Raw genomic sequence first — 23,004 nt, 5'->3', positions numbered from 1 at the left:
AGACTGTTCTGAAGCAGTAACCAGGAACTATTCAACAAGACCCTTCTGAATTTCTGTGAACCCCGTTGAGCTCCCGAACAAATCAGGGCACATTGCTTTTGCTGATGAGACCCTGAATCTTGAAAGTCATTTCACTCCCATGGGCATCAGCAGGTGGAAGCTGACTCAGGACACTGTTCCCACGGTTCAGCAGCACGTGCCCTTTAAGGAGCCCAAGCTCACTCCCTCTGGCAGATCCTTCCCTTTAAGGAGCCCAAGCTCACTCCCTCTGGCAGATCCTTCCCTTTAAGGAGCCCAAGCTCACTCCCTCTGGCAGATCCTTCCCTTTAAGGAGCCCAAGCTCACTCCCTGTGGCAGATCCTTCCCTTTAAGGAGCCCAACCTCACTCCCTCTGGCAGATCCTTCCCTTTAAGGAGCCCAAGCTCACTCCCTGTGGCAGATCCTTCCCCTCGGAAGAAGGCGAGATAGCTCTGGGCAGGTTCTCCTTTTGCTAATTCACTTCTTCTAAATTTGAATTCTTCTTATTTTCATCTCATATTTTCATTAAAGTTTTTAATTTTAATCTATTTCTTGGAGTACACTTTACAGTTTAATGTCTTTTGAATACCTGTAGAAAGATGTATGATATCTGGGATATGTGGATTATTAGCAGTGAAATCACTTTATCCCCACTGGCAGCCTCCCTGAGGGTGTGTACTTCCTGGACTGTGCCTGTTTTCATAGTCGGCCTCATCCTCATCTTCATTCTGAGACGTAGTGGCCTCCACTGTTTCAGTTAAGGCATAGTTGAAAGTGGAACGTGGAGGAGGGTGTGGAAGAGTTGGCAGTTGTCGGTGGAAAGATATACCTTAAGTCTTTTTGAAATGTGGTAGGTAGTTTAAATTAGATGCTAATGCAAAATCTTCTTTTGCCTCATACCAATTTTTTGAGTAAATATAAACTTTCTGATCTGAGGTAAAAATCAAGTCTAATGTAAATACCTCAACAAATAGTTAACAGAAAATCAGAGTTTTGGAGGTATTGTTTCTTCTATAACCAAGTTCATGTTCTTCTATTTCACATGATGTTTAATATAGAAGTATGAAGGCTGAGCGTACAGTGAGAATACATTGGTTATTAACTTGAACTCTGTCTCATGATCTGAATAAAGCCATAGAATCATCCACTCTCACTCTCTTTACCTGTGACTATAGATATAATATCCATCTCAGAATTGTTAAGATTAAATACACAGTGAAATTAGATGCCCTTAAATTTACTATTCAAAAAAAATCTGGATGTACTTAATAAATAAGTTTTTTTTTATTGTGTAATGATTATTTCTGTTACATATAAAGATTACAAACAGCATAAAACAATTGTACCCAACCCCAGGAAATTGCTTAGTTGGGTTTTCACAAGGGTACTTGCAGCAGATCCTGGAAAATGGAATTAAAATGTTTATTTCTGTGCAAAGCATTTTTAATGTTTTTATAGCTTCTAATAATGTGAACTTTCCATGGACTTTTTTGGAGACCCCCTATTGTGCACAAATTTTAAAGGTTCTTGCACTAAAATAAACTTCCATGTTAATTTTTGTTTTGACAAACTTTCTGAAGTATATTTACATGCTTAATAAGCAGAGGTTAATTTATTGGGTTCAGTAATCAGACTTCATGATATTTTCAAAAGTTAATTGTGTCGAGGCATAAACTACACTGAAAATATCCTAGGTTACAAATCATTTCAGGTGAAAATAATAAACATGCACACTTTATAAATAACAAATCTGAACTGTATCTGCCCGCGAAATGAATTCTGGAAAACTAAGAGTAAAAACAATCAGATTGATCAAGCAAATTTTTTTAACTTTGGCATTTGCATTTAGAAACTGTAAATTGTTTCCTCGTGCTTTAAGTATGATTAGCTCTTTATATGTGCAGGTTTTGCATTCACAGATTCAAATAACTGTAGCCTGAAAATGTTCAAGAGAAAATGTCCATTCTGTGCATGTGTGTTCTTATTTCTTGTCATAATTCCCTAAACAATGCAGTTCACTGTTCACATTTACCTATTTTAGGTGTTATAGGTAATCTAGCAAGGACTGGAAAGACGTGCCTAGGTTATATGCAAACACAGCACCAGTATATGTAAGGGACTTGAGTATCTGCAGTCTTCTGGCACCTGTGGGCATTCCTGGGACCAGTCAGTCCCTGACTGTATCCCCAAAGTGAGATGTTACATAACAGACATCCCTGGCCTTTCTCTCCTGATCTGAAAAATGTATAACCATCTGCCACATTATTGAGAGAAAATTACTTTATATAGCTAGATTGATGTCTAAATTTAGAGTTTAGGTGATAAAATACTTTTGTATTTTAAGATACAAATATAAATATAACATCTATCTTGATTTTATGTAAACAATCTCAAAATATACATTAAATTTTAAATGAATATTTTTAGCAAATCAAGTTTTCATTACAGGAAAAGCATGCCTTCTAGAACATATCAGTAAACTTAACAGAAATTGAGGTAGAAGTAAGCTTTTTTAAACCACCAGAGTTGTTAATTTAATCCTCAAGAGTAAGGGGTTAAAAAATGTAATAAACTCAATTGTATTTGGATAATTGTACGATTTTGTGAGTTATTTTATGCTCAAAGTACCCACCAAGATTCCACAGCATAAATTGTGCTATTTATGATCATTAAATACAGTTTAAATTTTATCCTAGGAACATCTTCTGTAACTATGAGTCTAATGTTGTTCACTAAATGAGGACAATATTGATTGTCATATGCTGCTCTGATCGATCTTGCTGGCAGCCAGAATTACAGTAATCTGTCAGTATTGATGACTGTCTTTCAGGCTTTGAAACCTCTCCTTCACTTCACTTGTTTTTTCTTGCATTACTTGTATTTCAAAAGCATTTTCCTGCAACCTCTGATATTGTCAGCTGGGTGCGCTTTTTTTTTTTTTTTTTTTTTTTGGCTGCCTCTAGAGCTCAATTTGTTGGTTTGCTCATACAATTAGAATTGAACTGCAGAACTGGGGAGGCCAGCGAGGCCAATTCTGGGTGACCATTAGACCAGCAAGGTATTTCGGGTTGCCTCTTAGCCTTTATCAGTGACCTGTTCAAAGAATGCTGCTTTTGGTTTTGGTTTTTGCTGTGGAATAGTACTTGCACAGCATTCATTTCATGACCTGATCCATCGTGATTCTGTTCCTTAAGTCAAAAAATTTTAAATGATAAATTTTTTAACCCTAAATGTGTTTTAGTTCTGGCTTCTGAATGTAAAAATTTCAGATATGTTATCATGTAGTCACTGTTTGGTTTTTAATGTGAAATATATGTAGAAAAAGTGAGAAGTAACAGAATGTTGTATTTGTCATAGTTCTTAGAGAAACAGACCCAGTAGGAAGTGCATAGTGTCTTAGTGTGAGACTTGGTTCCAGGACCTCTGGTGGACACCCCTGTATAGACTAATGTAACATTTGCATATGGCCTTTATCTATCCTCACAGCACTTTAAATCATGTCTAAAATATTTATAATGCCTAATAATCTATAAATGCTATTTAAGTAGTTACTACACTGTATTGTTTAGGGAGTCAGCACAACAAAAATGTTAATTATGTTTTTCCAACTTTTTCAACCCATATGCTTGCGTGTGTATGCATACACATATTTGTGAGAGGGTAGACAGAGAGAAAGATCTTCTGTGCACTAATTCACTCCCCAAGGGGCCACAGTGGGCCATCAGTAAGTATGGGCTATCCTTTATTAGGTTTGTAAAGAGAAGGGAGTGAAAGTGTCTAACAGCACGGTGGTAAGGATTGAACGAATGATCGAAGTGTACATTTTTGACATCTATAGGCAGGTTTTCACCCTCCAGTCTTTTCCTTCTCACTGGTTTGGGCGAGCATCCTGCTCCCTAGTTCCACCTTCCTTTGCCCTCATCCCAAGCACACTGTTGCCCAGGACTCTTGGTATGTGTCCAGCTGGAGCTGTGTGCATCTTAGCCCTAAATGCACTTTTCTCTCAGGCTCTGTATTTTTACCTCCACCTGTACTTTTTCCTAGCTAAAATACTCATTTTTTTCATTACTGAAACAAAATAATGCCTTGTTTAAAAAACCAATTTGGGGGTTAAGTGTTTTAAAAATCACGTGTAAGTGAGTATAAGATGCCACGTCTCTTATCAGAGAACCTGGATTCAATTTCTGGCCCCCTTTCTGGTCCCAGTTCCTGCACATGCACAGCATGGGAAACAGTGGGTGATGGGCCAGGTATTTGAGTGCCTGCCATCCAGTGGGATTACCTGCATATTAAGTTTTTAGACAAAGAAGTCTGGCTTTGCCCTGGCCTAGCCGTTGTATGCATTTCAAGAATGAACCAACAGGTTGAAGATACCTTTCTTACTGTATCAAAAAACTGAAAAGTAAATAGTTTTGTTAAAAATTCTCTCACAAGCAAAATTACTCATACTGCCCCAAAATGTTTTAATACAAAACTTACCATTTATGTACATTTAGATATTACTATCTACTTAGCCTCCTTGTTTCAGTAATTTCTAGTACAGTGCCAACCATAACGTAGTAAGCTGGTAATTTAGTATTATAAAATAAGAGTGGATGGATTCTTAACTATTCATTTTTTCTACCAATTTTCATTTCTCAACATGCTCTAACAGTTCAGTCATATTTTTTGTTACTTATGTTGCATTTATTTGTTTTAATTTGTTTGAGAAAGAGACAGTTTCCATCCTTTGATTCACTCCCCCAACTGCTCTTGACACCCAGGGCCAAAGCCAAGAACAAAGAACTCAGTCTGCTATTCCCACCTGGATGGCAGGTTTCCAATTGCTTGAGCCATCACTCTTGCCTCCTGTTGTCCACATTAGCTAGAAGCTGGGCCTTCTTTGCTGTGCCAAAACATCCCTTTGGCCTGCCATCCATGTCACCTGTGTGTACAGTCATGGCCTCGCAGTGGCCCTAGATGGTGCAGCCATTCTGCAAGGGCTCTTCAGTATCCTGTACTGCTTCAGCTGTAACTGGTTCAACTGTTCTTTTCAAAGAATGACAGTGTAGACTTGCTGCTGTTACTGGGTTCTTTGGAGGAGCTTTTTTTTTTTAAACAATCATTACAGGAATTTCTTTGTTACAGACTTTAAAAAAATGTTAACTTTGGTCTAGTAAATCTAACTGAATCCTTTCAAAAATCTATAAAAGCAATAAATTTAAATACCTCTGATATGTAATAAATTATGATAAAGATTAATCTGTATTTAAATTGATGTCTGAAAATAGCATTGTCTTAATGTTCTCTGCAAGCAACCTTTTTTTTTTTTAAATGATGTATTTATTTTTATTGGAAAGGCAGATCAGATTTATGAGGCAACGAGAGACAGATCTTCCATCTGTTGGTTCACTCTCCAAATGGCCGCAATGGCCAGAGCTAGACTGATTTCAAAGCCAAGACCCAGGAGTGTCTTATGGGTCTCCCGTGGAGGTGCAGGGTCCCAAGGTTTTGGGTCATCCTCCACTGCTTTCCCAGGCCACAAACAGAGATAAATAGGAAGTGGAGCAGGACGTGAACTGACACGCGTATGGGATCCCGGATCTTGCAGGGTGAGAGTTTAGAAATGGAGCCATCATGCCAGGCCCAAAGCAATCTTTTTTTTTTTTGAGATTTATTTGTTTGAAAGCCAGTTACTCCCCTAATGCCCCAGTGCTGGAGCTGAGCTGGTCTGAAGCTAGGAGCCAGGAACTTATTCCAGGTCTCCTATGTGGGTGCAACAATCCAGTGATTTGGGCCATCGTTTACTGCTTTCCTAGGCACATTAGCAGCAAGCTGGACTGGAAATAGAGCAGCTGGGACTCAAACCAGTTTTATAGTGTAATATTACTAATGATAATATTTGTAGTGTAATAATTTATGCAATATACGTCTTTAAATACAAACAGCGATTTTTAAGACATTTAAAATTTGTAAATTTTAATGGACGGGGATGCCGGCACTGCAAGAGGAGGCTTAACGTACTTTGCCATAGAGCCAGCTCATGACAGCCTTTTTTTTTTTTTTAAGTTTTACTAATATGGACCAATGCTAATTTTTTTCATATATTTGTAAGAGCTCACAAAAGTGGCCTTATTGCCTTGTCAATTCCTAGTCCTTTATCAGTTTCAATTCTTACACATATTTTAGTATGTTTGTCACTGATGACAAACATTAGCAAAAGTGCTAAGCCACTTGGTATCATTCATTTATTCACCAAATATTTATTTGTTGATGTCTTCCGTATTGAAATCACTGCAAGAAAAATATAAAGACTGAGTAAAGACTGAATCACTGCTTTCGAGGCGTTTGCAGTCTGATGCCAGACAGAGAGACCTGTGAATGGATGAATGAAATACACTGGTGAGGGTCCAGCAGCAGTGATCCACAGGGCAGGAGACGGGACTGTGAGGGAAACTCAGAATAGCTTTCCCCAGAAAGCATGTTCTGTTCCTTTTTTCAGAAATGTGTGGGGCAAGGATCAGAGAAGAGCTTTCAGGGACAGAATGGAGCAGGAAGACATGATATGGACAAGAAACTCAGGACCTCAGCTCCCGGTGAGAAAAGGCAAAGGGAGGAGTACTGGCAGCTGATGAGTAGGTCTGAACCAGATAATGCAGTCAGGCAGAAAGCACGCTGGTGTTAGCTTGGTTTTCTAATGTTCCTGACTGCATTGTAAGAACACTTAAAAATGTTTATGGAAAATAGAATTTTTAAAAAATTTTTGGTGCATGAAGACTTTGAGATTGTACATGTGAGGGATCTTCACAATTTGATACAGAATGCATGTTGTGAATAAACTGGACGTATTTCATATTTCTTGCACTAAACTAAATGTTTCTTTTAATTGCATTTTTTCATGAACATGAAGTAGCTAGTTTCCGTGGTGAAAATTCCTTGTGTTTATATGCTTTCAACCTATGGAATAACATAGCAGAAAAGTTACCAGAAAGTCTGAATTTTGTTTAATGGTTGAGCAACGTCTGATAGAATCATGGTACTCTTCATTCGTCACAGTTCTTCGTGTTTTTCCTGTGAAATACTTTTCTGCGTTGTGTTTTCATGCAGTACCATCAAAGGAAATACAAGGTACTTCAGTAAGTCTGTGGAAAAAAGAAAAGGATGAGTTTATTTTGGTGCAGTCGTTTCCTAATATGCATATGCACAGATTTGAAAAACTTCTTTACACCAGAATAACTCTTATTTTACCTTGGTGCTTTTATCCTATTCTTACAGTAGCATGTCAAATCCAGTGTGACAGTGTCATCCACATATGCCAGTCTACACAGTTGGGTTATCTCACAGTGGGCCAGAAGGGAGACAGGGAAAACTTCATCAGGGCCTGGGCAGACTGTTGCATAAAACAAACTTTCTCTTCTCTTGATCATCTGTATTCCCTTCTCACGTGGCTAGAACAGAGATGTTCTTGTTTTTTCTGTAGCAGAACCCTGTGTTATTATGTCGTGATAATGGTAAACTGGTGTACTCACATTATTATTCACCACACCCACTGCAAATATTACAAATTGTATCTTAGTCTGTGTTTATAAAAACCACCATAGATTCAGATGCCATTTGGGGATTTCAGAGAGCAAAGAATAAAAAATGTGAAGCAGAAATTAGTGCTTAAACTAGTCTGACGTAGGAATTGAAGTGCTTTTAATCTATTTTCATCTTACGAAACAAAGGTTTTTGATGAGTGAATTTTTAATAACTCAATGAAATTAAAATTAAGCAATGGGTCAGAAGTCTCCCTATTTTCTTTTAACTGCTTTTCCTCTCAAACACTAGAATACAGCCTATTTAAATCTTAACTTTGGCTTGCCAAACCACTGTTACCGTCCATCTGTTCATGCCAATTGTAAAGGAGGTTTGGTTTTTAGTGAAGCTTTGCATTTCACATAAGGTATGTGAAGTGAAATTTCACAAGGGACATGACGGATCCTGATTCCTAGTGATAAACCTTTGGGGCCATCAGGGTTGGCATATGGCTCGGGATGATATGAAGGCTTGGGTTCCCTGGCTTCACTTCTTTGGCGTGAAGCTGATAAAACCTGGCTCTTGAGTATTATTTCACTGGACACCAATCATGGGCAGCAGGAACTGCCCATTTAACTCTCTGTGGGAAGGAAGCCCAGAGAGCATTCACAATGGTACCATTGTCAAGTTGCAAACTGCTCAGAACAGCTTGACAGCACTAGGGAGGAGGGGAAGAGGTTGCTTTACTAATTGCTGCTCAGAAAAGAGAAAGAACGAAAATAGCTGTTGTAGAATTGATGTTTCTACTTTAACTTACTCTCTTGATAAGACTGTTGACTTTTATTTGACACATCTCCATTATCAAAAAGAAAGCAAATGAGTATGTTTAAGCAACCACCTGTAGTAATTTCTTGTTATGCCATTATCTGTTTTCAGTCCAGATTATAGTAGAGCAGAATCCTGTTTTGTGGTTTTTTTATGTTTAAATTTTTTCAATCATCATAACAATTTTATATGACAAATAGATTAAAATCTCTGCAATACACATGTAAGTTTATAAATGTGGTTAAGTTCCCTTACGCTTTACTGTTTCAGAATAACTGCGTTTGAATACTTACAAGCTGTATTAATATGTAAATACAAATTAACTTTCTGCATAATAGTTGCACATGCTAAACAATCCATTAAAGGCAGATGAATCAGTTGATCATAAGGTTAAATATTGGAGTAATGATTTAAAAGAGTAACTGGGAACTTTTACTGATGCATGATGCCTCATTAAATTCTGTGCAGCTTGTGTATCTTGAAAGGTAAGAGCTGCTTCCTTTTCTTATGAAATACCGTGTGCCCTAACATTTGCATAAACACTCCTTGGTCCTTCCATTTTGTTGTCTTATCAACAGTCAGTCTGATGCACAGAAACCTTGTTTACCTAAGGGAAAATCAAGCTGGTTTTCAGCCACCAAGGAGTCTGACTCACCACGTTTCCATAGATTTTTTTCAACTAAACTTGACTCAATTATAGTGTAATATCATAATTTATGCAACATGTCTGTAAATAGGATCAGAGACTTTTAAGAAATTTAAAATCTAAATTTTTTTAATGGAATGCTCTCGTTAGATTTGGGGAAATCAAATGCATGTTTGGTAAAATTAGTAAGTCTGTAAAATTCTCTGGTGTTCTATCTCCTCAGGTTCCCTTCAGTGATCTTAGTAAATGGGTACCAGTGTAGTATTTCAAAAACAGTAATTCATTGAATGCCCGTTCTTCCTTTTACTGCAGAATAGATTATATTTAAGTCAAGATTAATGGATAGATTTTGATGTTCAAGTCCAGTGTCTAAGCCTGCCGTTCCCTGGGGGCATATAGTGCATTAGTTTAAGCCAATATACTGCTGATCGTGGATCCTATGACACTGTCCTAAATGACAGTTTGCTGTACTTTGTTACTGCTTACTATGATAATAAAATCACTTTTTTATATTCCTGATAATTATAGCATTTAAACAAAATCATAATTAAATTAGTGCACATTTAGGTAGAGATAACACTTAAGTAATTGCACACTGTAAAATTTCACTTATTTGGTTGTTTTTTTCCTTTTTCTAATCTGGCAGGGTCCATGTTTAGAATGTAGTTCAAAATGTCTTGAAATTTTTGTTCCCAAAAGGGACACCATAAGCCAGTTACGTTTCTAGTGTTTTTTAAACTCTTACTTTAATACTAGTGATTTTCAGTGTTCTGTATGAAAGTGACAGTATTTTCATAAGGATTATCAAAAATAAGAGTAAAAATTTTAATTTTTTTTATTAAATTAGAAATCTATATTAGTTTTCCCTTCAATGTGTTGTTTGATGCTACTTTCATGGACATAGAGTCTGTCTATCTGTGTGTGTGTGTGTGTGTGTGTAAGTGAAAGTGCTTTTTGGAAGCCACTACTGAGTATTAGATTATTAAATCGGGAAATACTTTCAGAGCCTTTCAGGTTTAAATTTTAAGTCTATTTATTGAAGATTAATCTTTTCAAATATATTTATATGAAATCTGGTAGGATTGGACTTACTACCAATTTTTTAATGTTGTCTTTAGTAATTTACTGATTTATGAGCCATTATATATTGTCCAAATTTTATTCAACTCCAGCTTTCAATAATAGGGCTATCCTCACACTGGCTTAGCACCTGTTATGGATTTTGAGTCATCTGGCAGCCCATGGGACTTAGATAAAGAAGTACCAGGTGTCCTGCCTGTCTCCTAATTGAGATGCAGTGAAAACAATATAGACTTGGCAATATGGTTAAAAGGATGGATTAAAGCCCAGCTTTGTCTGCTCTGACAAATCACAGCTTTTCCTTCATGGTGTAGAAGGTATCAACATACTAAAGAATTTCATTAAGGTAAGGCTTATAAAAAAATAAACAATCTGCCATAACCTGTTGCAGACTTTTGAAAGAATTTCTGTTAATAAGGTATAGGTAAACAACATTAACACCAAGATTCGTGATATCTGTTTAGGGGAATGATATTTTCAATGCATATGAGCGAGGCTGCATGTCTCTTTACAGAGTTATAATAGGGAAAAAATGGAGTATCCCTCCCCTCTGCCATAGTTTTTAAAGATACTTCAATGCTAAATGCCAAATGTAGTTTTGCTTTTTATTTTAGAACATACAATAATTTTAATAGCAAAATAGTATTTTCCTATACTAATATATAAATAAGCATCTTTAAGAAACCACAGCCTTGGAATGTCAGCTAGTATTCATTGTCTGGCTGTCTTTGAAATAACTAATTTGCCTGATGCTTTTATCTTTCCTGCACATAACACCCATCACAGAAACTGGCTGTAGAAAGAACACTGGACTGTTAAAGGCAGATAGGCCTGGCACTTTGGCATAGTGAGTAAAGCCTCTGCTTGTAGCACCAGCATCCCCTTTGGGCACCAGTTCATGCTCCTGCTGCTCCACTTCTGACCTGGTTCCCTGGTAACATGCCTAGGAAAGGCAGCAGAAGATGGCCCAAGTGCTTGGTACCCTGCACTCACGTAGAAGACCAGAAAATAACTCCTGGCTTCAACTCAGTTGGAGAGTGACCCAGTGGATGAAAAATCTGTCTCTCCTCTCTGTAACTCTGCCTTTCAAATAAAAATAAACCTTTACCCCCCCCAAAACTAAGAATTAAAAAGACTGAGGTTCTAGCTTACCTCTGCCCATCAGCAGCTTTGCTTTCTTTGTTTTTAGGATTTATCTGAAGTGGAGAGACAGATGGAGATAGAGATCTCCTATCCACTGGTTCACTCCCTGAATGGCAGGAACAGGCAGAGGTGAGCCATGTTAGAGCCAGAAGCCTGGAATTCCATCCAGGCCTCCCATGCAGATGGTGGGACACCAGCACCTGGATTATCCTCTGCTGCTTTCCCAGGTATACTAACAGGGAGCTGATTAAAATGCAGTAGCCAGTGACTTCAACCAGAGCTCTGGAATACAGGCAGAGAAGGTGGCAGCTTAGCCCACTGGGCTACGATGCTGGCCCCAACAGCTTTGCTTTAGAGCAAACTGTTCATCCTTGCATGGGGGCCATTGCTTATCTCTGTATCATTCCAGTTTTAGTGTATGTGCTGCCAGAGCAAGCACTATAGAGCAAACCGTACTGTCTGATTAGGTAAATCTGATAGCTGAATAAACTTTTTACTTTTTCCTGAAAGTAATGTTAGACTTACTCATCAAATTTTCCTAAATATTCTCAGTAAATAAAGCTTTGTCTTGGAATAATCCATCAAAATAATTTTAAAGCCTATATATGGTTCCTGATAATGGTTTCAGCTTTACAGTTGTATTGAAGTGATAACATGCTCAGAATGGGATTTAATTTTAACTGTAATTTATGAGCCACAGTGTGACAGTCTGATGCACATATACAGTGCGTGCTGCTGAGATCAGAGGAACCAACATTTCCCCTTCTTTGACATTTCTTTGAAGCCCTGGAGCTCACCTCTTCTATTTGGTCATAAAGTAAGTAGTAGGTTATTGTAAACTATTTTCACCCAGCTATACCATGTAACACCAGAAACTTAGGGTCTGATATGGTTCCTTTTTTTAAACTCTGTGCCCACCCTTCTGCCTTCCCCATAGCAATCACCAATATGTGTTCACATCAAAGTTTTTTCACTTTCACATGTAAAGGAAAATGTGCTTTCTGAGTCTGGTTTATTAAACCTAATGTCTTCCAGTTAACATCCCTTTTTATGTATTTATTTTTATATGGAAAACAGAGTTAACAGAAGGAGAGACAGAGATAGTCCAACCGCTCATTCACTCCCCAAATGGCTGCCACAGCCAGAGCTGGGCTGGACCAAGGCCAGTCTCCCACACAGGTGTGGGGGCCCGAGGGAGCAACCTGCTTGTGGGATATAAACCCGTGCCCACGTGGGATTCCAGCACCATAAGCAGAGTCCACCTATCGTAGTCTAGCACCAGACCAGTTACATCCTTTATATGACTTAGTTGTGCATATATTTATATATATTTATATAATGTTTGATAACAGATACCTTGTTTAATTGTGTCATTTGGGCTATTGTAAATAGTGCTGCAGTGAATGTTAGAGCAGTTATCCCTGGTGTGATTTCTTAAGGATAAATACACAGATAATCCCATTTGTCTAGTTGTGGGATTGCTGAATACTGTGGCAGTTCCAGTTCTTCCAACTTTTTAAGGAATCTCTGCTGTTTTCTGTACTGGCTGTGCTAATTTATATTCCAACCAACCACGTGTAAGAGTCTTTTTTTCCACATCTTCACCAACATTTATTGTTTCCATCTTTTGGTAAAAGTCATTCTGACAGAGACCAGGTGATACCTCACTGTGGTTTTAATTTGCATTTCCCTGATGGATGATGATGTTCATATTTTCATATTTGTTGACCATTTGTATATTTTCTTTTGAGAAATATCTGTTCAGGTTCTTTGTCCGTAGCTTATCTAGTGTGGATGTTTTTAGTTTTCCGAGTTCTGTGTATCTTCTGGAGAATCCTTTGTCAGATACATAACTTGCAAATAGTTTTTCTCATTCTTTTGGATGTCTCTTCACTCTTGTGTCCTTTGCTACCCAGAAGCTTCTAAAACTTTGATATAATTCCATCTGTCTAATATTAATTTTGATCCTTGAACTTTGGGAGGGGGTCTTACCCCAAAGTATTGTTTGCCTCCACCATTGATTTGAAGTGTTTCTCCCCATATTTTCTTCTAGCAGATTCAAAGTTTGGGGTCTTAAATTTGGCCTTTGATCCATCCTGACTAGATTTTTTTCAATATGGTGAAAGGTAGGAATATATATTCATTTTTCTACATATGTTTATTTAGTTTTGCCAGCACCATTTATTGAAAAGACTTCTTTAGCCAGTGTATGTTCTGGGTAGCTGAAAAATAAATCAAGTAGCTGTATGTATGTGGATTAATACTGGATTCTCTATTCTGTTGATGTGTACATTGGCTTTTTATGCTAGTAGCATGTTTTTCAAGTTTATTTATTTGAAAGGCAAAGTTACAGAGGGATCTTCCATCTGCTGGTTCAGCCAAGCCAAATCTAAGAACCCGGATCTTATTCTAGGTCTCCCATGTAGGTGGCAGGGGCCAGAGAGCTTGAACCATCTTCACGTTGCTTTCCCAGGCACATTAGCAAGGAGCTGGAGGGAATTCCAATCAGTACCATATGGGATGCTAGTATTACAGTCGGTGGTTTTACCTGCTGGGCCACAATGTCAACCCCACCTGCTGCTGTGATTAACTAACAGCTTTGAAGTCAGGTATTACAGTACTTGTAGCTAGCCACCCCACCCTTCCTCAGGATCACTTGGCTAGTCCCGATCTTTCAGGGTTATTTTCTCTAATTCTGAAAGAGTGTTATTGGTATTTTGATGAAGATTGCATTGAATCTATAGATTGCTTTAAACAATTTTGGAAATTTTAGCACTATTCTTCAAACAATGAACATGGGATATTTTCCATGGTTTCATATGTCCTTGGTTTTCATCACAGCTTTATAATTTGCACTGTGTAACAGCTTTTGCATCTTTGGTTGAATTTTTCACTAGGGACTAAGGTGGTGACACAGCAGGTTAGTCCACTGTTTGAGACACCTGTGTCCCACATGTAAGTATGGGTGATCCTATACCATGCAGCCGAGGTTGACCCAAGGCCTTGGGCCCCTGCCACCCCAGGGAGAGACCCGGATGTTCCTGACTTAGTTTCAGCCTGCCCAGCCTGATGATCATAGGTGTTTGGAAAGTGAACCAGCAAGTTGGAAAATGTATGGGGCTCCATCTCCTGTCTTTCAAGTAAATAAAAATGAATAAGCACTTTCAAAAATTTATTCCTAAATATTTTATTGTACTTCAAATTGTGATCCTTTCTGATCAAAATTATCCAGAGCTAATGATGAGTTCCTCTGTGGCAGCTAGGCAGCAGGAGTGACCCACACAGCTCCTACTCGGGCATGCGCTCAGCGTACTATCATCCTAACACATTCAGTAGGTTATGTGTAGGAAATGCATTTTTATTTCATATTTTCAGTTCATAGATTTTTGGGAACTTAAATACAGATGCCCCTTGACCTAGGATGAGAGAGTTTTCAGGCATTCTTCAAGGATATTATTACCTTTGAATACCTTGTGATATACAAAGCAGTCTTGCACAATTAACTAAATTACCCTGTATTTTACTTTGTCCATAAAAATTCTGTCTTCCTTTTTCTTAAGTGACCAATTGCTTGAACAAGTAAATGTTCAAAATTGTTTCATATCACTGTAGAATTGTTTTTTAAAATATATTTATTTGAAAAGCAGTTTTACAGAGACAGAGAAACAGATCAACCCTCCTCTGGTTTACTCTGGCCGCATAACCTAACCCCTGCTATAAAATTGTTTATGAAAAAAAAATTTTTTTTCATAAAGTCACAACCAGGCATAGCACGTAAAACTAACACCTTCAATGCCATTTGTACTTGTTTAAGTCCCAGCTGCTCACTGCTGATGTCCTGGAAAAAGCCACAGGAAATGGCCCCCAGATAAAGCACCTGGCTTCAGCCTGGTCCAGCATAGGTTGCCGTGGCCGTTTGGGGAGTGAACTAGCAAAAAGATGTCTCTCTCCCTTTAAGAGACAGTATTTGAAATTAAGAATTAAAGTCACAACCAATGAGGAAAGAATCTTACTCCAAAGCTGAATACTCATGAATGAATTGTAATCACATTCAACATGAATAGTGTTAATAGTTTAAATAATCATAGTTTCAAACTGGTTAGTTGTCTTTCAGTGTTACACCTTACATATTTCTGTATTGTGCTTTCTGCACTTTTTTTGACCATTTCAAAGATGAGCTAAGTAAAGAGGCAGAGTGTAAGGCAGCCAGAAAGTGCCATCTGGAGGGAGTGCCACCTCCTGGCCCTGGGTGACCGTCACAGTGCTTCCCCCCCCCCCCCCCCGGGCTCGGCTCAGCAGAGATCTTTACTCCTCTCAATACTGACTGTTTTTAAGAGAAGTTTCTGTCCCAGATGCTTGCAAAGGCAGATTTTGGTAACCAATATTACTGCCTCACATTTGAGATTAGAACCCAGTGATTCTGATTAATTATTTCAATTTTAATTGTTTTGTAAGCTATATAATAGTGGGATGACGTTAATTTCTTTATCTTCAGCACCTAACAGATTATAATCTACAAGCTTTGTTAAACTAGAACAGTCAGCCCCAAACCTGCTGCACTTAATACTCAAAGTTATAAACTATTTAAGTTACAACTCCAGATACAACCAAGTAACTCCCTTTTTTGTAATGTTGCCAGTAAGCAACATTTGCTGTTGGAATCCTCGTTACAATTACTGTTCTTGGAAATTTTTAAACAGAGAAAGCAGATGAAGTTTGTAACAGTTAAAAACCACAAAGAAGCCACAGAAATATGACTATAGGCAACTGCACACTAAATGAGGAGTTGTGTAGTAGGCCTTAAATCCCTGGGACGATGCTGTTGAACATAGACACAAACACTTGTTACCTTTATGTTAAAAGGAACCACTTTTTTCTTGTTTATGAGCAAAACATTAAAACTGAATTTAAGATAATAAGCAGTGATACAAACATTTGATATTATTTACAGTAACATTTCCTAATTTTTGTGACAAGTATGCATTTGTTTTTATGTATAGCATATATGTACACACAAAGATAACAAGTTTGTATATACTAGAGCACTTAAATGCTTATGGAAAATGAAATTAAAGGATATGAAAGTTATTAAGTCTATAATATTTTTACAACGTATTTTCATGAGTATTTTTAGAACCCTTGTATGCATGGATTCCAAAATTTTGTGTCAGTATATTTATCCTTTGATGCCATTTCCCATGAAATGTTTAAAGCACCCTAATGTCAGAAGTAACATGTGAACTAGATGTTTCCACGCCTACCTTGCATGCCATGGAATCAGAAATCACACAAGTGAAAGCTTTCTCTCTTCTAATAGCAAAAACAGCATTACAAGCTTATGGAAATTATTGTAGAGAATAAAGGGTTATGCTCTATTAAAACTAAATTTACCTTTATCTGTTCTCCATAGATACCAAGTTCAAACTGCTTCCCCTTTTCTCCTTTTTGTTTTTTCCCCATAATTTCCTCACATCAGAAAGGAGGAAGAGCTCCTTTGTACAAAACAAAAACATAAAAGATCATCCATGTTCTCAGAGTTCTTGGACATGACTATAGGTATATTTGTTCAACTAACATTGAAAATTGCCACCCTAGAGACAGCACCTGCTATTTACAAAGACTTGAGTCAAAGGTCAGCATAAACTATTTGCAGCACAGATGTAGGGTCACTTTGGGGTTGCCCTGTATTTGTATCCCTTATCTTCAACACCCCCTGTGAAGTAAGTTGGAGCAGGTGGTGGTCTCCCCATCTATCATATGAGGATGCTTCAAAAAGTTCACATTCATAATTTTTCGTAACATTTTACATGAGCTTTTTCATAGAACTCGCATATGCATGCAATTTTTTAATTACATCAAAATAACCGGAAACCATTTTTCATGATGTTTTGATCCTCCATGATACCAGTAAGCCGTGTGATACAGTTAACTTGTGCTTGTCTTCACCATCCAGCTGAAACTGAACTCCAGTTTCTGAACATCTGATCCTGAAAGGTAGTTAAAATGTATAATGTTAATGAGATATAGATTAAACTGCTTACATTAAGCAAAATGTTTCCTTTCTTTCTTTGTTTTTAGAATAGTTCTATTCCTTCTCCATTTTCGGCTTTTGCAGAAAGTAGGAATGAGGATTAGTGAATAATAACCTTGCCATGATTGCAGCACCTGTGTGATTTTTGATTGGCTAGTTCTCTATTAAAGATTTCTACCAGCTGAAAGTCTCCCTTATCAAATGGTTTTTAATTTTGACTTGGGTTGTTTCACAACAGAAACCTTGAGTCAGCCTAACCTTGTACGTTAAACTTCTGATCTGAAATTTTTTTTGTTTACTTTCATCTTTCTATTATCTTACCCATTTCAGGTTTTTTTTTTAATTTCCATGCCAATGGCAGCAAGCACTCAGAGTAGGAGTGTAGCTTGAATTGTCCTGTTGTTGCTAGCCATCAAGTTTGTGTATGCTGCTCCATTTATAGGCACTAATAAGTCTTCCCTAGAGAGCTCCTTTAAGAAGTGTCTAACCTGTTAAAAGGAGATACAGGAATTAAGTGCTCTGGATTCTGGTTACAATTGCAGATGCTAACAGCACTGTTGTGAACTTTATCATCTCAAGCATAGAATACACCCTGTTGTGCACTCAGAAGTACAGTGTAAGTAGTTCAAGTCAATTATCTATTGTTTATATTTGTCTTCCAAAGTACATCAGATTAGGTTGCTTTAATGTTATTTGACTTGATTGCATCAAATTTGGAAAATTATAAAGAACAGTTAGCTTTTGAAAGATGAATTATCTTAACTATAATTTTTTTTACCGAATTAAGCATTTTCTGAAGATAATCTGCCCAAAAGTAAACTTCAGATTTTAACTTGCCCTATTTAATATGTGATAAGGAAAGTAGTTTTACTTCAATTTAGCTATTAATAGTTTTTCTCTCTGCTACCTGGACTTTAAAAAAATTGTTCTAGAAAGCATTGTTTTTACTAATGGAGATTGATAATTTTATTAACTGGATCATGTGTGTGTGCAAAATTTATATTCTGTCTGGAAAAATGTAGTTTTATGCAACTGTGAATTTAGGGTATCTTCAGCGTTACAGATGTCCTCTCCTATAGTGAAGGAGAATCTCCCTCCAGAGTCTGTCTGCTCTACATAATCATTTTCTAGTTTGCTAAGTTTAGTATACTGGAGCTGTGCTTTCATATTCACATGTGCTTTCTGCCTAATTTTTGTATAAACTCAATAAAATAAACTAAGATATTCATTTACAGACCTTCCAGAAGTAGAGCATTTTAAAAGCAGGTAGGTGTCTCCACCCTACTTTTCATGAAGCATTTTCGCCATTCAGGCGGACTTTTAAAAACAGCTTGTTTTGATAGCAGACTGTTCTCCTGTGTGCCTGCAGCCTTTGCTTCCTGGCAGCACCTTTGGTGCGAAAAGAGAGTGATCAATTGGGAGACTATCAGTGCCAGCATGCATAGAGTGATAAGTTAACACACCACTGGGAATTTCTAGGGCCCACCAAGATACTTCACTTCTAATGTGCTAACAAGCTCATTTTTCTACCTCTTGCCTCTTCAGTTATTTTTTTTTTCTCAGAAGAGCTTAGAAGTTGAGTGCATCAGGCATAATGAAAAGCTCTGTAGGAGGGAGAAGCAATAACCCCATTTTTCCCTTTTCAGCCAAATAGAAAATTAGTTTCTGGTAATACACAAAGGCCAGTATTTTTTGTACAAGGGGCACTGCTGTGAATCAAAGGACTCTATTAACTGCAGAAAATTCGGCAGCTGTGAATCTCCCCCAATGAAAAAAGTACTTTCCAACAAGTTGTGAGATATGTGGTATTATTTAGATTGAACCATCAGTTTCATCCTCTCCCATTTATAACCATATACCCTCTTTAAAGTGTGCTGTATTAGTGTTCCATGTGAGGACTCAAAGATGTCTGTGTTATTTTCCCATAAAATCCCTACCACCCATCATTTTCATATAGCCCTGACACTAACCATTTCAGAAATAAAATTCTTTTGAAGCTCAGCCCAGGGTATGGAATTGACAATAATGAATTTCAAGGAGGTGGAGTTTAGGTTATTTCAATATTTGATGCATCCTGTAAATGATAATACAACAAGAGTGTGAAAATCTTTCACCCTGTAATGGTTTGCATAAAGTCAAGTAAATAATCAACATCTAGAGCCTTCTCTTTTACACTCTGTCCTCATAATCAACTTCAGTATCTCTTAAAGTCTGTCATTTAAAGTATTTTGCATGGTCTTGGCTATAGACTTGGCTTATAATTTCTAAAGCTGCATTTGTAAAAAACTTTGAGGTGGAAATGTTACAATAGATTTTGGGAGGGGGAAGAAGAACCAATATGCAAATTTTTGTTATCCTGGTTGAAATGTCATATTCACTTTATTATCATTGTTTAAATGTCAGCATAGCACACTGAGTACAGCAGGAAAACTTTTCAAAGTTGGGAAGAAAGGTTAACTGATTTCTCAGTTCAGGAACTGTACGACATGAAGTCAGCATGTGAGTTTTTCCTGATAATTGTATGTTGCTGCCTGCTGCTCTACTTTTTGACAGCCATTTCCATAGTTGCTTTCGTGAACAACAGAAATATTCTCTCTCTTTCTCGCCCTCTCTGTGCTAACGGCACAATCAGACCTGCTGAAACAGGAAGCCTGGAGTGGGTTGTTCAAAAGCAGCAACACTCCAAGGTACTGGTTGCTTGTCAATAGTATCAGAGGAGAAAATGTGCTGAAAGGGAGGTTGCAGTATTCCCTGTCAATGTCAGTGCCCTGTCGATGCTTTTGTCAGACAGTGTTTAGGAGTCCCGTGGACTCTTAGCAAATATTCCGGCTTGTTTCAGTGTTATAATTGACAAGGTATTTTTTCCTGACGTACAGATTCAGCTATGCATTTATCTTAGCTGCATGGAGTTATTCAAGGATTAGAGCAACAGCAGTCTTCCATTCAAAAGGAGAATGATTATTGTAAAAATGCAGGGATTTTAGAAAAGGGAAGAAGATATGCAGGAATTTTGCACAGTAAGTCTGTACAAATGAAAAACACAGAATTTAGGGCATAGTATTTTCAAACCTAGGCAATAAACCAATCTGCAGATGGAAACTGATGAACAAGATGAGCATGGGTTGACCTGATAGCAGTCGAATCCTTTCTGAAGTAAACTGTTAACTTCCTTCCGCCCAGCAATTTAGTATTAACATGATTATTGTCTAATACATGTCTTCCTATTAATCTGTCACTTATCGAAAAAAGAAAACTTACCTTGAAAACGGTATTTATTGTATGTTTTAAAAATCCATTGTTTTAGCAAAAAAAAAGCTCATAATTATATTTATTAAGAAGTAATGGGTTAGCAATCATAGTTTTGTAGTTTTTTTGGATGGGTTCTGGTTTTTTCTAATACATTTAAGATAATCCTTAACCAAGGGAAACCAGCTATGAGGAGAGAGCCCGGTACCTGCAAACAATTGTTCAGCACCATGTAGAGCCAACGACGTTTGAGGATTTCGCAGCGCAGGTTTTTTCTCCAGCTCCCTACCACCATTTGCCATCCGATGCTGGTAAGAGTAAAAGCAAGGATTAGTTACTTGTTGTTGGAACCTGAAATGCAATACCCTTTTGTTCTTAAAATGTGCTTGAATAAAATCCTAATCACTGAAATATTTTTTGTCACTACTTGAATTTGGCCTGTAAACTTGGCCTGTAAATTTGACCTTATTTACCTAAATACATCTCCTTAAAAAGTCAATAATACTCATAAAAGTACATGCACTGCATTGTATCTGAGTTAATGGTTCCCCAGCCCTACATCTCATGGGGTCATTATGAATATAGCCACAAAAAAAAAAAAAAGAAAAAGTTGAGCATGGAAACCCAGTTGGAGAGAATCAAGTCTTATAGCCAAGAGTATCATCTTGGCATCTCTGATTTTACTAGTGAAGCTAAAAGAACTTATAATTTACTATATTTCTAATTATATAAAGATTTTTAAGAGGGTACTGCATTTTTATAGTAAGCTAATTTTGAAGAAATCAGTAAAATAATAAATGACTCGTGGCCTTCCTATTCTGTAATATCTTGCACTCCTTATGATTGTTTCATTTATTTTATTTTCCCTCTTTAGATCATTAAATATCAGTTCTGTTTATCTGAAGGTAAGACAAAGTATCAACCAAAACACCCTCCGTTCTTCTTCCATTTCCTTTTGTCAAAATCAGCAAGCTCTAAGCTTGAAACTCAAACAATAAGCGACTTAACACTGCCCTGGTTCATACTAAACATATCAAATTGTCACTAAATTTTTTCCAGATTTATACTAACTAACCCAGGTCTGCATGGAACACTAACATGGTTTGGGGATAAAATAACTAATAATAGAACCCTTCGGTTGAAATTAGTTATACCTTTATCATATTGAATTTCTTGTTTTCTCAGCATGAAAAAGAAGTACTACTGAACTAAAGTTGATGTCTTTGTATTTTGTAGTGTTGCATTGCTCTTGATATCTTAATTCATCAAGTGGTTCTCTCCTGTGCCTTACACTACTAGGCACCTGCAATATAAAGATGACTATCGTAATGCTCAGGAAGAGCAGGAAAGAACTTAAAGTCCATTGCAGTAAGCCTTCACGTGTCTTCATATTAAGACTTTTTTTATATGAAATAAGTTTAAAAGACCCACCACTCCTTTTTTAACCTAATTTGAAAAAAGAAATTTTACCAAATTGTTGAGGTTTAGTTAATAAAATTTCCCTTTCCTGTCATTAAACTGCCATTAGAAAAATAATTTTACCAGAAAACTGAAATCCCTTTTAATTAATAGATGAGTAGCGAAGAGAAAAACATCAGACTAGAAACCTGTAGACTCTTTAAAAAACTGGTAAAATCTATGAAACTTGCTTTAATGGATTGATACTATGTAAAATTACTTAGGTTGACATGAAAAGTAAATATCACAATCTTTTTGATAAATACCAAATATGAGTTAACACTTCTGTGTATCACATAGCTAAGTCATAAATTTCACAAGGATAATAAGGGACTATATTGGAACAAACTTTTAAGTGTGTAAAAGCGGCTCAGTTGTCACAGTGCAGCTCTTTGCCAGCTGGAGTCCTTCCTAATTGTCATCTTGATGTCCTCCTCACACTTTACATGGTATCCTATCCTTGGAGCCAGGCACAGCCTATGGGGAACAGGCAGCAGCCAGGCCAGGCGCTGTCGGCCACACTTCTGATATGTCTTACTGATTTTTTTTCTACAGGTTGCTTGACATTAACATCATTTTTTTAATGGTAATGAAATGTGAATTCTAACAAAAACCTGAAACCATGCTGCAGAGTTTCCCAGTTGATTTTCAAAAAGTGACACGGCTGTTAGGAACTGTAAGAGGGACACACTCTCATTTTCAAGGGTGTTTTTACTTGTAAACAACCATCAGTATTTCTGAATACATCTCTGTACAGGATTTTTTTCAGACATTACTAGTTATGAACTTTATCAACATGATTCTCATTTTAACAAATAATGAAATATTTACTTCCATAATAGCAAAGATGTTACTGCATCTGAAGTATAATTTTGTTTTCTTCTAAATTCTCTCAAAGCTTGATTTTTCCTAACAATTCCATACTTATAAAACCACATAATGGGAGCTCGTTTCTGACTTCCGGTTCGCAAACATGGCATGAGAGAGAGAATCAAGGTTTTTAGGTTCATTTTTTTCTTTTTAATATAGTGATAAAATGTTTCACTACATTAGCGAATGG

General features: G+C 37.1%; 1 protein-coding gene across 8 annotated transcripts in view; it reads left to right on the top strand.

The window, feature by feature from the left end:
• RALGAPA1 (Ral GTPase activating protein catalytic subunit alpha 1) overlaps positions 1–23,004 on the top strand; it is a 214,207-nt gene that overhangs the window by 183,144 nt on the left and 8,059 nt on the right. For 4 of the 8 annotated variants that reach the window (XM_004584767.3, XM_036495466.2, XM_036495469.2 and 1 more), the window contains 2 exons: positions 20,673–20,797; positions 21,361–21,391. In XM_004584767.3, coding sequence (XP_004584824.2) covers positions 20,673–20,797; positions 21,361–21,368 — 133 coding nt within the window. In that variant the 3' untranslated portion in view covers positions 21,369–21,391. The remainder of the gene's footprint in view (positions 1–20,672; positions 20,798–21,360; positions 21,392–23,004) is intronic. The other 4 variants (XM_004584764.3, XM_058666350.1, XM_036495464.2 and 1 more) reach the window with 1 other exon arrangement.

This window comes from Ochotona princeps, chromosome 6, assembly GCF_030435755.1.
Source record: "Ochotona princeps isolate mOchPri1 chromosome 6, mOchPri1.hap1, whole genome shotgun sequence".
In the NCBI taxonomy this organism is placed as follows: Eukaryota; Metazoa; Chordata; class Mammalia; order Lagomorpha; family Ochotonidae; genus Ochotona; species Ochotona princeps.
This window is presented reverse-complemented; position numbering and strand designations above follow the sequence as displayed.